This window comes from Dermacentor albipictus, chromosome 8 (genome assembly GCF_038994185.2).
Source record: "Dermacentor albipictus isolate Rhodes 1998 colony chromosome 8, USDA_Dalb.pri_finalv2, whole genome shotgun sequence".
NCBI classification, from domain to species: domain Eukaryota; kingdom Metazoa; phylum Arthropoda; class Arachnida; order Ixodida; family Ixodidae; genus Dermacentor; species Dermacentor albipictus.
Genome location: NC_091828.1, coordinates 68,043,732 through 68,059,820, shown reverse-complemented (window position 1 = coordinate 68,059,820; position 16,089 = coordinate 68,043,732). Strand labels below are relative to the sequence as shown.

At 44.1% G+C, this 16,089-nt stretch overlaps 1 protein-coding gene across 2 annotated transcripts in view; it reads right to left on the bottom strand.

Annotated features, from left to right (window-relative positions):
• Nprl3 (GATOR complex protein Nprl3) overlaps window positions 1–16,089 on the bottom strand; it is a 35,252-nt gene that overhangs the window by 18,959 nt on the left and 204 nt on the right. The window contains exons 2-8 of one of the 2 annotated variants that reach the window (XM_065447421.1): window positions 15,979–16,036; window positions 15,836–15,877; window positions 15,224–15,392; window positions 14,738–14,891; window positions 13,097–13,168; window positions 5,423–5,498; window positions 2,896–3,004 (exon numbers count right to left, since the gene is read on the bottom strand). In XM_065447421.1, the coding sequence (XP_065303493.1) occupies window positions 2,896–3,004; window positions 5,423–5,498; window positions 13,097–13,168; window positions 14,738–14,891; window positions 15,224–15,392; window positions 15,836–15,877; window positions 15,979–16,036 (680 nt within the window). The remainder of the gene's footprint in view (window positions 1–2,895; window positions 3,005–5,422; window positions 5,499–13,096; window positions 13,169–14,737; window positions 14,892–15,223; window positions 15,393–15,835; window positions 15,878–15,978; window positions 16,037–16,089) is intronic. The other variant, XM_065447422.1, reaches the window with a different exon arrangement.

Here is a 16,089-nt window from a genome sequence, read left to right as displayed (position 1 = left end):
ATTACACTGTGACCGAGCAAGAATGCTTGGCAGCTGTTTTCGCTGTCCACAAATTTCGACCCTATATCTATGGATGCCCGTTCACTGTCATTACTGACCACCACGCATTGTGCTGGTTGGTGAATCTCCGTGACCCGAGTGGACGACTAGCATGTTGGGCTCTTCGACTGCAGGAGTACGACTTCGTTATTTCCTACAAGTCCGGGCGTCGCCACGCAGATGCGGACTGTCTCTCCCGCCTTCCTCTGACGACGACGGAGTGTGACGAAGACAATTTTGATGACTGTTTTGCTCTCATTTCTTCTACATTCCCAGATTCGATGACTTTCAGAGCAGAGCAGGAAAATGATATTAGTTTGGAACCTCTATTTGTAGCCGCATCGCGTCCTGGAGCCACCGGTCGATTTTGTGTCCGTGACGGCCTGCTTTACAAGACCAATTATGCGGTTAAAGGAGCACGCTTCCTTCTGGTGGTGCCGCAAAGTCTGCGAACGGACATACTGAGAGCCATGCACAACGATGCAACCTCTGGTCATCTAGGATTCGTAAGAACTTTGAACCGGACACAGGAGCGTTTTTACTGGCCCAAAATGCAGGCCACAGTCAAGCACTACGTCGCCAGTTGCGAACAATGTCAACGCTACAAGCGCCCTACGACCGCTCCGCCAGGTCTTCTCCAACCTCTGCCGCCACCTTGCCTGCCATTTGAACAAGTGGGTATCGATCTTCTGGGCCCATTTCCCCGATCATCTAACGACAACCGATGGGTGATCGTATGTGTCGACCATCTGACCCGTTACGCGGAAACGGCGGCCGTACCATCTTCAATAGCTGCGTCCGTTGCGACGTTTTTGCTTCGATTCATTATTCTTCGACATGGTCCCCCCCGTGTCATCATTAGCGATCGCGGTCGTCAGTTCGTTGCGGACGCCGTAGAAGAACTGCTTCGTCTCTGCAGTTCGCAGTTCCGTCATTCAACGCCTTATCACCCTCAGACAAATGGGCTCGTGGAACGTACGAACAGAACTCTAACTAACATGCTGGCCATGTACGTATCTTCCGATCACAAGGACTGGGATGACGTACTCCCCTTCATCACCTATGCTTATAATACTGCAAAGCATGAGACGACCGATTACAGTCCTTTTTATCTCCTTTACGCACGTTCACCGCTAAGCTGCATTGACACTATACTACCGTTTGACTTTCACAGCGAGTACTCTGTTGCCAAGACGCTTTGTCTTGCCGAAGAAGCCAGGCGTATCGCTCGTCTTCGCACTGTGGCATCGCAAGACCGATCGAAAGAGCGCTATGACAGCCGACACCAGTCTGTCTCGTACGCCAAAGGAGACTTTGTGTCTTGTGTCACTTGGGTAGCCCACTGCCAGCAAGCTAATATGCCAATCCCATGTGATAACAAAATGATCACACGCTCACATATTAACAAAGGCACAAAGCCCATCAAAGCTTACTGCTGTTCACGTGCCATGTATTGGCACAGCAAGCCACCGACGAATGAGTGAAAGTAACATAAGAGCCTTTGCTGGCTTATTGTAGGTATCCTGCTTGCATTTCTGCCGCATAAACCTGACTGCAATTTTTTTCCCACAAATATCAAAGTCTATGCTTATAACAAATGTTGAATATAACAAAGATACTGTCGTGTCAAAGAGCTGGCAGGTTTGTACAAACATTTAGTCTTCCAGAAATGACTAGTACAATATGTTAAACGGCAAAGCACAGCATCTCAAAGCACTAGCTGCAATAAAGAAAGCATAATAGAAACTGGTACACCCTCGCTTTTTTAAGAGATTTGTTGCTATTTGACTTAACACACACAAAACACAGTTGTACAAATGACTATTATTAGAGCAGTTCCTTTCTGCCTTGTCTGACCGAAGAAAAACTGTCATGTGCATGCAAGTTTATTTTATTCACACAATTTCAAAAGTATATGAGCCAAGATATTTAACGGCAAAGCACCACTAAACATCCATTTCGTAAAAACTGCACGTTTGTACAAAACTTCCAGTTGTTTTTTTATTCAAATGACAGTGTGGCTAGACGGTTCCACACGTCTTGATTCACTTGCTTGACGAGTGTCGAGTAAATGGCCAGTTGCTATTGTGCATGGTCTGTGTTCGTCTCGCGTTTACGTGCCTGTGTTCCTGTTTCTGACTTCAGCAGCATGACTTAATCATTTAATGCAAAATGCTGCAATGACACCAAGTATGACTGGCACACTACTACATATTGCCTTAAAGGATCATACGACTCCTCTCGCTTCCCCTGACATTCGTCTTCCCCACACGACTGTCATGTGTTCTAACGGTCAACTTTCCTACATTACAAGCACACGACGGTGGGAGTCTGTGTAGTTCTGCAGCTATGACAAAACATAATGCATGTGTTCGGATGCTAGCGACACTTGACATTGAGTGTAACTTAGGTGCAGGAGGCAATTACTATCCCCTTTTTGGCAGTGGCTGTCTACACACTGGGACCAACCGGCGACTACTCACCAGTGAATTCCACAGGACTATCCTGCAGAAGGCTTCTCAATAGACTTTGAAGGGTCGCGCAGCCGTGGGCGAACGCGTTCACTCGGATGCGCTCTGTTCGCAAGACCCCGACCACAAATGACTTAGGCCTCAAAGTCTAGTATGGGAAACAGATTCGTTCAGTGTCCTTGGATGATAAGTTGAACTCCCTCAATTCCTCGGCATGCCTCAATGAGGGACTATTTCTTGCATATTGGCTAGCTACCATTATAGTATGGAAGGAACAATAAATGCCATTTTGTATGCTTGCACTGCTGAGCTGTTGAGCTCTTCGACCCTGCAGCCTACAGCTCGAGTTGGTGCACGATGGCACAAAATAAAAAAAGCAAGTCACCTTGACACAGCTTCTCGCCAGGTGCAGCCGGTGAACCTTGTGTGGTAGGCAGAAGGAGACGTTGATCCAACGGTTGATGTGCAGCTGTACTGAACCACTGCTGTGCAGCCTGCAACGTGACCACAACATCACTGCAAGCTGCCAAAAAACTAAAAGCTATTTATCAGAAACTTCATTAGAAAACAGAAAGTTGTGTATGGCAGCCAGTTGGATAGTTAATCAACTAATTTTCACTAGTTGTTCTTTAATTATTTACCATTGCGCACACATAACACTTGCAATCAGTGCTCAGGATTTGTTCACTAGTAGGTGTTGAATAATTGAATATTGCGCCGTGTCACAAAGGTGGGCATTGCCGCACAGCAAGCAACTCACACCACATGACTCATAGGGAGACAGTGAGAGCATCATCTGGCACTAAAATATAAACGCCACCATCTGCTCTTATGTGTGTAAATGCAGCGAGAAAGAAGGCAAAATTAAAAGTGCACTCATGCCTGGATCACATGTGCATGCCACGCACGAGCGGAGACAGCCGAGACACTGTGGCAAACACAGGCTTATTCTCTGCTGTCTGGCAATTGCTGCCGAGTGCAAGTAGTTGTTCTTAAATAAATACTGAGCAGTAGTAATCGTAAGACAACCCTTGAATTTGGCACGGTATTTTTCCATGAAATGCGCCTGCAGGTATGAGTTCTGCATTATTTGATGCCACAGTGCATAAAGAAGGCTTTCGGGGAAAACAATTAGCAGAATGCCAACGCTTTTCACCACAACCTTGGGCATATATTTTTAACCTGGTGTCAGTCTCAGGATTCTTATTGAGTAGACATGCCTTGAGACGTGGGCACCTTCGATTCTGCAGTACCAATATATGCACTTAGGTTAGTAATTAGTGAAGGTTAGTTATCGAGATCTCACTGGCAAACATTGCATTAATTCTGAAGCTTGCGAACGCTACGACTTTGGGCTAGCAAAAGTTATTTTTGCTCTGATATTGCTTTATATAATATTAGAGACAGTTGTCCCTGAAACAGCCCGTATGTGTACACACTGCAAGATACAAATACCTTTATTTCAACATCAGGGATGTTAGTAAAGCAGTGATTTGAGCTTGTTGGTAAGACATCGCGAGGCTTATAGCGCGTTTTGGCACTCACTTATAGCGCGGGATGTTAGGGGAGCACCCAAAAAGCCTAAGACTGGCTTGACAAAGGGGCGCACCCCCGTATTATGATCCCCATACATTCCTTTCTGTGCCCATCACGAGGGCTCCACAAACCTTTACTGGTCAACAGTAAGAAATCAAATTGGACAAAACACCTTGTCAAGCAGATCCCAAAGGCAACCAAGCACATCATTTTAAAACTGCCGTGCACATGCAAAGTTAATGGTGCAAAACAATCACTGCTACCACATTAATTTTGGCACTCACTATAACAGGCTAAATGACACAGCTGTTTAATCATAAGGACATGGGCCTATGTACAGGCCCACTTCATAATTCATAAGTGCACTTCATCGCATTACCCACTTCCCGAAGCAAGGGTGGCACGGGCCACCATTTAAGTCAGGTTATAGCACAAGCCATGCATGGTGGTAAGTGTCTGTCACACGCGATCTCATCGCAGCAGCCCCAGCTACGTTTCATTTCTACATTTCTACAAATTTACGCTTTCCATCTGAGAAGACGCACAAACACTTAACGCATGGCAATTACCTTCAACATGCGCACTAACTACCTTGCACAAAAGGTAGCATTACAATTGGGAAAAGTGCGTGCTGACAGATTATGACCAAGTATTGGCTGCGGACAAGGTGCAAGTGCGTCTTCAGATAGAAGATATGAAAGATTTTCGCACCACCGTTACCACCACACAGAGGTCAGCTTGGCAAACAAGATTACAGTTCTGCGGGATCCACTAAAATCCGAGTGCACCTATTCATCTCAAGTGTGCCCAAGAAACCTCGTACAGTTTCAAAATAACTGCTTTTTTTCACCTTGGCTTGATCAGTGACCACAACTTCTTCATTCACCACACAGTTCCCAGTCATTGTTCGAAGAAGTCTGCCTTAGTAAGTAATGTAGAAAGTTGGGCTAGTTGGTGATTAACTATCATACCTTGCTGGCGAAGCAGCGTACTGACACAGACACAGTGAAGACGCACAAGAAAAGACGACACTCGCTGCATTCGCAACTATTTTGTTTCAGAACACATACTTCATATTTATATACGGACGCATGAGGGCGCGCAGGTATATAAATATGAAGTATGTGTTCTGAAATAAAATAGTTGCGAGTGCAGCGAGTGTCGTCTTTTCTTGTGCGTCTTCACTGTGTCAGCGTCAGTGTGCTGCTTCGCCAGCAAGGTATGATGCCTTAGTAAGCCCCAGTCAAGCTGCCAGCGGCCTTCTAACATCACTTGTAACACATTGCTTGGGCACAATTTTTTTTTTCTTTCTTTTCCGTGTGATTTATGCCACAATGTGTCATTGAGCTGTAATAAAAATAACAAGGCCAACTTACTCGTTGTATGCCCGCTGCAAGTCCCGGGCCAGCTGACTGCGTTTTAGGATCAGGTAGTATGGCGATTCCCCACTGTCTGGGTAAGTGCAGATAACAAGAGACAACAATAAGCAAGTCATATTTGTCTACAAATTTGCAGTGAAATGCATTGGTGTTCTGCTCCTAACTTCCAGGAAATTCCTGGATCGTATGTACTCTATAATTTAGGCCGAACCCGATCATTGGGAAGATCAGCAGAAAATACAAAAATATTTCCTAGAATGCAAGCCAAATGCAAAAAAAAAATATTCATTTGACTGCAACAAGAACATGCATTTTGTTATGTTTTGTCGATATGTTGAAGTATACAGTTGTCTGAACTTGCTTTGGGCGATTCCCCAAATGTTTGCAACCTCACTCACCTTCCTATAACGTTAGACATTTCCGCTTCTCGTGGTGTTTTGAAGAAATTGTAAACATGTTTTTCCACGTCATGGTGCCAATTTTTTTGCAGTACAGTAAAAGCCCTGTGCTTCCCAGCACAGTTGAGAAGACCCTTCTGTTGTCTCGACTGTACTGTGGCCGAAAGATGATATTTAGTCTGAATTTTATCATCTAAGCTGACCCACAGCTTTCATAGCATATTTTTCCGAAAAAAACATTGGCCTACATTCAAGTAAATATGGTAATCCACAGGCACAGCCCTAATTTTCCTCGAAAGACTTGGCTGTACACAGAACAGGTACAAAGCTATGTAGAACACCAATGTATGTTAAGATACATTTTGGTAGCAAATGTATCCAAGCCAACTGGACGTACAGTCCGGAACCGAAGACTGGGCAACAAACTTACAAAATTTACACGCTAACTAGTAATAAATCATTTGCTAAAAAGATTTAGCAGCGATTCTTCAACACTACGTGAATTTGAACAGCAAGTCAGATGAAATCAATTTCTGCTGCAAGTTATAACCCTGCAATGCCCAAACATAGTTCCACATCACAAAACAATTATAACTTGTTTATTATTGGCCATGGAGTGCATGTGCGCATGATAAACAATGAAATTTCACTTGACTTATAACTTGTTTAGTAGAGTAACTAATCAATTATTATTGGCTTAACGAACTACTTTCAACTGGAAATCTCAGTCCAGCATAACAAAAACGCTACAACAGGCTATGCAATGTTTCCCATGCATAAATAAGATTTTTTAGGTATAGAATTCAGTGTAGCAGATATATGTTGGCTCAACTAGAAAAAAATTGCACGAGCTTATTTTGAACAGAAACACCCTGTATTTCGCAAATTACACATTTCACATTAAGGGATCATGCGCAACTGAAGGCGGTGCTCTTGGTTGTTTCCTTTCAGGGTCACAATAATTTTCACAAGGTTTTGCATGACTACGGCTCCCGGCACGTCGCCACCTGTTGGCGACAGCATTCCAAGCACAGTCGCAAGCATGCCACCTTAGCCCTGCATCAGGAACACGCTCCGTAGGCGCCACTGAGTGCTAGTCATCTGAAATCTTGCAAAAGTAATTGCCTACCTGAAAGTAAATAACCGAGAATGCTGCCCTTGAACTAAAAGAGGACAAACTATTACTGTGAACAGAATTTAATGGCTCAACAGCCCAATACTTACAGTGCGATGGCATGTTACAGTGAATAAATCCTCTGTAGCTAAGCAGCACAAGAAAACGCACACACAGGGAACATTGGACAAGACACTGTGCTGACTTTCAACTAAAGTTTATTGCGACGTGCACAAATACATAGGCAGGATATGAGCACTGTCACACAAAAATAACAAACAACAAGCAAAAAAAACAGAAAATCATGATGCATCCAGCAAAGCCTTCCTTGGGCGACATGACTGAAGCCTGGCTTACACACTCATCACCAGCATTAACAAATGACAAGCCTCAATTATCGATCTAGTAAGATCATTCTTATCCTTAAACAACTCCGTAGTTTCCTGAAACTCAAGATAGCATTAGCACGAGCAGCAGTGCGAGGCCAGATGGGCTAAATCACTCTTTTTTTTATTGCATATCTATGTATTGCTTCCCACATGACAAAGGCATGAAATAGATGAGGCTTGTTGCACACCTGACAGAGGGTTTCACATGCTTCCCCACACAGCCGCTCCATGAGACAGTCGCATCGTTTTCAACTTTTTGCTGTACTGCAAAGCACAAACTGCCCAAATGCAGAGGGGCTGAAAACAGGGTCTACGCCATAGCGACTGGACACCTTTTAGAGACCATGCGAGAATTTATGCACATACAGGACGACGGCTGTCCTTACACATGCAGGTGATGGTGCGCGGGCCTGCGCTTCCTTGGCCATACTTGACTATATTTACAAATCTTTTACAAGCGGACACAACACAGTGCTCGGGATAGCCTGCAGCCCTTCACCAGATGACTAGCAAAACCTTCATTCAGCACATGCACACAATTATTAGGCGCAGACACACAAAAAACAAATGGCACTCTTCACAACCTCACATTGTGCTGACACATAATTAAGAAGTGGCTTTTCGAGTGGGCTGAGTACACTGAGCACAGATGTTTATTATTACATTTTTTTCCCTAGGCAGCACAAAGGTGAACTTCAGGCCAAGACACCATTCCTTAAACATCTTGAGAACATCTGTGGCCCTGATGTTGCGTTCAAATTTCTCCAGAGACAGCAAGTAATCTTCAATGTACCAGTACACTCCAAGAGCTAAACGACTTGAGTTGCACTCAATAGACCTGTTGACATCCCTGAGGAAGATAGTGCTCAAAATGGGTGCCAATTTAAAGGGACACTAAAGACAAATACTAAGCCAATGTGGACTGTTTAAATACCATTCCAGAAACCTCGCAACGCTTGTTTCATGCTAAGAAAAGACTTTTTTGGGGGAGAAAGTTTCATCTGAAGAGTCCGAATTGCAACTTAAATCTCCGGCCACTTTACCAGAGAATAGTGACGCTGAAATATGCCATCATGGCCCTTTGTTGCCATTGGTGAGTAAAGGAGGAGGAATAAACATTTATTGACGAGGAAAAAAGAAATGGGGGAAGGGAGCGGTGCAGGGTGGGTCCCCCGGTGAGTAAAATGATGGCCAAAGGACGGTGCGGTACGGTTTTTTGTACAAAACGTAACTGTGCAGCTATGGAGAAACCAAGTCAAGACAGAGCAGTGAATGTGCCGCTGCAACTGCTTTTGATCAAGTGGCGTGGATCGTTCGGGCATTTTGCGACATCATATGGAAGTGGAATTCAATGCTACTTGCAGTTTGTGCAAGTTTCGCGAGCCAGCAAAACCAGCACAGCACTGCACCATAACAAAACTACTGAAACGCGACAGCGCTGGCAGCGAAGAGTCGAGTGAAAACAAAACCTTACTACCCGCATCGTAGTCAAAAGTAATGTATGTGAGTTTTTTTGTTTCTTTAAGTGAAATAGAACTGTACAAGTAGCATTCTTTTTTCATCTTATCATCATCATCATCAGCCTGGTTACGCCCACTGCAGGGCAAAGGCCTCTCCCATATTTCTCCAACAACCCCGGTCATGTACTAATTGTGGCCATGTCGTCCCTGCAAACTTCTTAATCTCATCCGCCCACCTAACTTTCTGCCGTCCCCTGCTACGCTTCCCTTCCCTTGGAATCCAGTCCGTAACCCTTAATGACCATCGGTTATCTTCCCTCCTCATTACATGTCCTGCCCATGCCCATTTCTTTTTCTTGATTTCAACTAAGATGTCATTAACTCGCGTTTGTTCCCTCACCCAATCTGCTCTTTTCTTATCCCTTAACGTTACACCTATCATTCTTCTTTCCATAGCTCGTTGCGTCGTCCTCAATTTGAGTAGAACCCTTTTCATAAGCCTCCAGGTTTCTGCCCCGTAGGTGAGTACTGGTAAGACACAGCTATTATACACTTTTCTCTTGAGGGATAATGGCAACCTGCTGTTCATGATCTGAGAATGCCTGCCAAACGCACCCCAGCCCATTCTTATTCTTCTGATTATTTCTGTCTCATGATCCGGATCCGCAGTCACTACCTGCCCTAAGTAGGTGTATTCCCTTATGACTTCCAGTGCCTCGCTGCCTATTGTAAACTGCTGTTCTCTTCCGAGACTGTTAAACATTACCTTAGTTTTCTGCAGATTAATTTTTAGACCCACTCTTCTGCTTTGCCTCTCCAGGTCAGTGAGCATGCATTGCAGTTGGTCCCCTGAGTTACTAAGCAAGGCAATATCATCAGCGAATCGCAAGTTACTAAGGTATTCTCCATTAACTTTTATCCCCATTCCTTCCCAATCCAGGTCTCTGAATACCTCCTGTAAACACGCTGTGAATAGCATTGGAGAGATCTTATCTCCCTGCCTGACGCCTTTCTTTATTAGGATTTTGTTGCTTTCTTTATGGAGGACTATGGTGGCTGTGGAGCCGCTATAGATATTTTTCAGTATTTTTACATATGGCTCGTCTACACCCTGATTCCGTAATGCCTCCATGGCTGCTGAGGTTTCGACAGAATCAAATGCTTTCTCGTAATCAATGAAAGCTATATATAAGGGTTGGTTATATTCCGCACATTTCTCTATCACCTGATTGATAGTGTGAATATGATCTATTGTTGAGTAGCCTTTACGGAATCCTGCCTGGTCCTTTGCTTGACAGAAGTCTAAGGTGTTCCTGATTCTATTTGCGATTACCTTAGTAAATAGTTTGTAGGCAACGGACAGTAAGCTGATTGGTCTATAATTTTTCAAGTCTTTGGCGTCCCCTTTCTTATGGATTAGGATTATGTTAGCATTTTTCCAAGATTCCGGTACGCTCGACGTTATGAGGCATTGCGTATACAGGGTGGCCAGTTTCTCTAGAACAATCTGCCCACCATCCTTCAACAAATCTGCTGTTACCTGATCCTCCCCAGCTGCCTTCCCCCTTTCCATGTCTCCCAAGGCTTTCTTTACTTCTTCCGGCGTTACCTGTGGGATTTCGAATTCCTCTAGACTATTTTCTCTTCCATTATCGTCGTGGGTGGCACTGGTACTGTACAAATTTCTATAGAACTCCTCAGCCACTTGTACTATCTCATCCATATTAGTAATGATATTGCCGGCTTTGTCTCTTAACGCATACATCTGATTCTTGCCCATTCCTAGTTTCTTCTTCACTGTTTTTAGGCTTCCTCCGTTCCTGAGAGCATGTTCAATTCTATCCATATTATACTTCCTTATGTCAGCTGTCTTACGCTTGTTGATTAACTTCGAAAGTTCTGCCAGTTCTATTCTAGCTGTAGGGTTAGAGGCTTTCATACATTGGCGTTTCTTGATCAGATCTTTCGTCTCCTGCGATAGTTTACTGGTATCCTGCCTAACGGAGTTACCACCGACTTCCATTGCACACTCCTTAATGATGTCCACAAGATTGTCGTTCATTGCTTCAACACTAAGGTCCTCTTCCTGAGTTAAAGCCGAATACCTGTTCTGTAGCTTGATCTGGAATTGCTCTATTTTCCCTCTTACCGCTAACTCATTGATCGGCTTCTTATGTACCAGTTTCTTCCGTTCCCTTCTCAGGTCTAGGGTAATTCGAGTTCTTACCATCCTGTGGTCACTGCAGCGCACCTTGCCGAGCACGTCCACATCTTTTATGATGCCAGGGTTAGCGCAGAGTATGAAGTCTATTTCATTTCTAGTCTCGCCGTTCGGGCCCCTCCACGTCCACTTTCGGCTTTCCCGTTTGCAGAAGAAGGTATTCATTATCCTCATATTATTCTGTTCCGCAAACTCTACCAATAACTCCCCCCTGATATTCCTAGTGCCTATGCCATATTCCCCCACTGCCTTGTCTCCAGCCTGCTTTTTGCCTACCTTGGCATTAAAGTCACCCATTAGTATGGTGTATTTAGTTTTCACTCTACCCATCGCCGATTCCACGTCTTCATAGAAGCTTTCGACTTCCTGGTCATCATGACTGGATGTAGGGGCGTAGACCTGTACAATCTTCATTTTGTACCTCTTATTAAGTTTCACAACAAGACCTGCCACCCTCTCGTTAATGCTATAGAATTCCTGTATGTTACCAGCTATATTCTTATTAATCAGGAATCCGACGCCTAGTTCCCTTCTCTCTTCTAAGCCCCGGTAGCACAGGACGTGCCCGCTTTTTAGCACTGTATATGCTTCTTTTGGTCTCCTAACTTCGCTGAGCCCTATTATATCCCATTTACTGCCCTCTAATTCCTCCAATAGCACTGCTAGACTCGCCTCACTAGATAACGTTCTAGCGTTAAACGTTGCCAGGTTCATATTCCAATGGCGGCCTGTCCGGAGCCAGTGATTCTTAGCACCCTCTGCAGCGTCGCAGGTCTGACCGCCGCCGTGGTCAGTTGCTTCGCAGCTGCTGGGGACTGAGGGCCGGGGTTTGATTGTGTTGTTCATATAGGAGGTTGTGGCCAAGTACTGCACCAGGGTGGCCAATCCTGCTCTGGTGAGGGAGTGCGTTACCGGTTCTGGTCACCGGGATCAGGCCACACTCCAGGCCTGTTTATGCAATTTTATCAACACGCGGATTTTTTTTTTTTTTTAATCCGGTGGAAAATTGCCGGCACCGGGATTCGAACCACGGACCTCTTGCACGCGAGGCGGGTGTTCTACCTCTACGCCACCGCTGCAACCTCATCTTATAATGCAATACAATTATGTTTTTTTTATGAGTGGTTGAGTACTAGTAACAAAGTTTAAATGAGGAGTGCCTTTGTCATCAGGCAAGTACTTGAATGTGCCAGGTAAGTCTCTAATCGTGTCCTGTATTTATCTCAATTACTTGATTACTGAGGCTCTGTTTACGATAATATTGATGCCTTGGAGATTCTGAAGCACTAATCTATCACTTTAGCTTGACTTAATATTTGCCATTAGTGTCTCTTTAAACCCTATGCAGATCCCAGACTCCTGCACGATGAAACTGTTGGCCCGTGCAACCGAGGCAGAATCTGAACAAAACTAAGCAACTTTGAAAAAGATTCGACAGGCACTCCGCACTTTTGTATAGACACAAGCTTGTCATTCTCTTCTGTGGTACACTTCATCAGAGACTTCAAAAGCTCAGTATGCGGTATAGAATAAAACAGGTCTCCCATTTAAATATACATGGCCTTGGAAGTCTCCCGGATTGTGCTCCCCAAGGAATTCCACTAACACATTGAAACTATACAACAGGAAGGGATCCTTGACTTCTAACGAGGCCACATGCAACGGCAGGAAGCTGGAAACATGGTGTTGTCAAGTGCCTCTTCTCAAAACTATGGTGCCAAGGGGCATTCCAGTTTTATATGTCTTAATGGTGTAGAACACCTAATGTTTCACTTGTTTAGGTTTGCATATGGATGCCACTAGGTTCTCTAAATTATTAATGCTTAAGCAGTGTCATTGCCTGCACCTTCACCTTCGCATCCACAAGCTCAAAGTTCTTGTCAACTGCATCATGTGCGTTTTCTGAGAATGCGCTTTTGGAAACAACAAAGAAACCCTCTTCATCCAGTTTCAGTCGTGTGAGCCCATCCAATAAAAGGTGATTACCACAGGACCCAAAGGCAACCGCCTTTTCCCTCTACCATTTGCCTTTGCAGCTACATCAACACATTATTTGTCAGCTGTGCAACAGGCCTCATCTATTCCCTACCTTTGTCACGTGGGAAGTGATATATAGGGCAGACGGGCAGGTGCCTGAACAAACGTTGGGCCAAGGACGCGCCTGCAATAAAAACAAGAGATTTAGTCCATCTGGCCACACACAGCCAATCTCAGTGCTACCTTAAGTTTCAGGAAACTACGAAGCTGTTTAACACCTTGAGCACTTTATTTCTTTGACGACAAGTGACCTTTTTTCGCTTGTTTCTTATGGCACATTTTCAAACATCAATTTCTCCAAAACACTAACAAAGTATCTTAAAAAAAAGAATTCACTTCCCGCTTTATGCTGCAAACCTCATTTTAACTCTTCACTAAACTATACAAATGCTTTTTATATTACTTTATTATTTACAAGCTACCACAGTGCAAGGTGTGGCCCAAGCAGGAGTGGAAAATCGTTCAGTACATAGACCGTGTCTGTTTGTAACAGAAAGTTACAAAAATGTGGCTCAACAGAACAAGTAATATTTCAACTAAGTACACCTGTACTAAGCAATTTCAAAATGTGTCATTGCCGCAAACGGCACAGTCTGAAACGAGGAGGAGGCTTTACATTACAGTCCTTCAAAATCAACTACTATGTGAAGCTAAGTTCGGCACCAAAAGCAAGTTTTTCACCCATTCTTCTGCTAAGCCGGTCACAAAGGGCGTGAAATTTTATGAAGCTCCTTTACCAGGTGGCTTGCACCAGGCCCTGCGCGACCCACAGGCAAGCTGTCAGTGGAAGATACCACCTCGGAATAGCTCCTGCCAAAGAGCCCCCAAAGAGCGCAATTCCATGAAGTCCATGTTTGAGCGCTAACAAAGTGCTAGTGCTGTTATCTACGCAGTAGAAGTGAACGCATTCTGTTTGTCCAAATTGTTTTGAGAACAGATATATTGCCATGGATGAGTTGAACTCGTTTAGAGCAAAGTTTACCAGTATCGCGCTGACAAGAGCTAGAAAAGGAGAGAGAGAGAAACGGGCTGGGAAAGGCATAGAGGACAAACTAGGCTCATCCAAAACGCTTAAGGGGTTAAGGATAAGCATGCTCTTACTAGATTGATAATTTAGGCTAATTATACTATCAACGTGGGTGGTGAGTGCATAAGCCAGGCTTCGATCATGTTGTCGCCGAAGGAGGTGGCTTTGCTGGATATGTTACAACTCCCTGTTTTTTTGCTTCTTGCTTGTCGTTAATGTTTTTATGTGATAACGGTGATATCCTGCTCATGTATTTGTCGTATTTATATATATACATACATGCCAATAAGCTTTAGTTGACAGTCAGCGCCCCATTTTGTCCCGTTTTTCCCGAGCACATGCTTCCTTGCGCAGTTTAGCCACAATGAATTAATACCAACTAGCTCAACTTTCAATGTTTCTGCAGAAGTGTTGGCCATGTCAGATCGCAGTAAGTAAGGCTTGCATGAGAATGCACCACCTCTGCACCCCACCCTCCACGTCTCTAAAGAAAAACCACTTTTTAAACACATTCTTTTATGTGAATTCGACTGATCCAATTCATTTCCGATACTATTGCCGATGCTAAAAGGCACCTTGAAAGAAAGCTCTCCGACACCACAGACAGTGCCAACAAAAATCACCATGAGCAGCTTTATAAATGAGGGAAACGAGTAGAGAGCTCACCTTCAGGCATGGCCACAGTGTCGTCATGGGCTCGCAGCATGCCCTTGAGCTCATAGCTAAGATAGTTGCAGCGATTCTCTTCAGAAGACAGGGCTATCGCAATCTTGTGTGTGAAGTCGTGGTAAAAGTTGACAATGTCGTGACTGGCATAGGCCTACACAGGGCGCGGAAGAAAGATGTGAAAGAACTATTAAAGTTTGTGCAATGATACGTTGCGATGAGTAGTTAGAAAGCAAGCACCAGTACACAGTATTAACGACACCTCGACGACTAGTCAACAAGCGGGTGAAGTTGCAGTACATTGGCCACCGCTTTCTACACTGTATACATACCAATGTTTGTTTTTTTTTTGTTTTGTTTCTTTCACTGCTTTTTGCGTTGCATTCATACCAACTTTCCAAGCTTACAATTCTGTTAAAATGTTGACATCTCTCACTAGCCAAGTACAAGTCCGCATACATTCAGATTCGCACATATTAGCTATACCTTGAGGGCGAAGACGACATTGAACATGAGAAATGTCGAAGTCTCCCGCTTCGAACACAGCTGGACGGGGTGGCCCACAAACCGTACATCATTCACCTTCAGTTCAAACTTTCTGTTGCAGAGTTCACTTTTGGTGGCAAAGAGATTCGAGAGGGCTTTGTCCGAGATTCTGCCACAAGACAAGAAGAAAACATTTACCACGTAAATTTGCACAGAGAGAAAGATATGTTATCTCAACAATGCTTTTAAAGCAAAGCAAGTGAAAGGCCAGAGATTTCGTTCAAAACACATTGCAAAACACTAAAACATTCACAGAAGATGGAACGAAGTACCTGTGTGCCTATGCAGTAACTGCCTCTTGAGAATTTTGTTTCGCACTTATCAGCTCTTCTTGGTATGAACGTGTGTGCTACACTTATACGAAACACTTTTAAAATTCATGTGTCATCAAAAAGAAGAAAGCAAGTACTGCCGATTCAATTAAGTTATCTTTAAGTGTTCGGCATGTTAAAAATTGTAAGTGAAACGTTCCAAAGCTGGCCTAAACATCGCAGTACGATATTCGTGCATTTCAAGCATAACTCACAAGGGCACTGCGCCTTACATACTTACAAAACTAAGTTTTTGTCGGAAATCTCAGAACAGCTCCTGGCTCTGAAATGAGAAAATAAAAGAAAATCATGACGTCAGGTTTGGTCAGAGACGGGAGAGCAGGAACACGTTCGTTCGCGGCGGTTGCAAAGCTTGGTTCGCACCTCGTTATATTCAGCGTGTCTTCGTTCACAGCGAGCGAGTACGGGTTGGTCCGCTTCCCTGAAAAAGTGCAAATTCGAGTGCATAAATACTCCACGTGGTATTTACAAGTG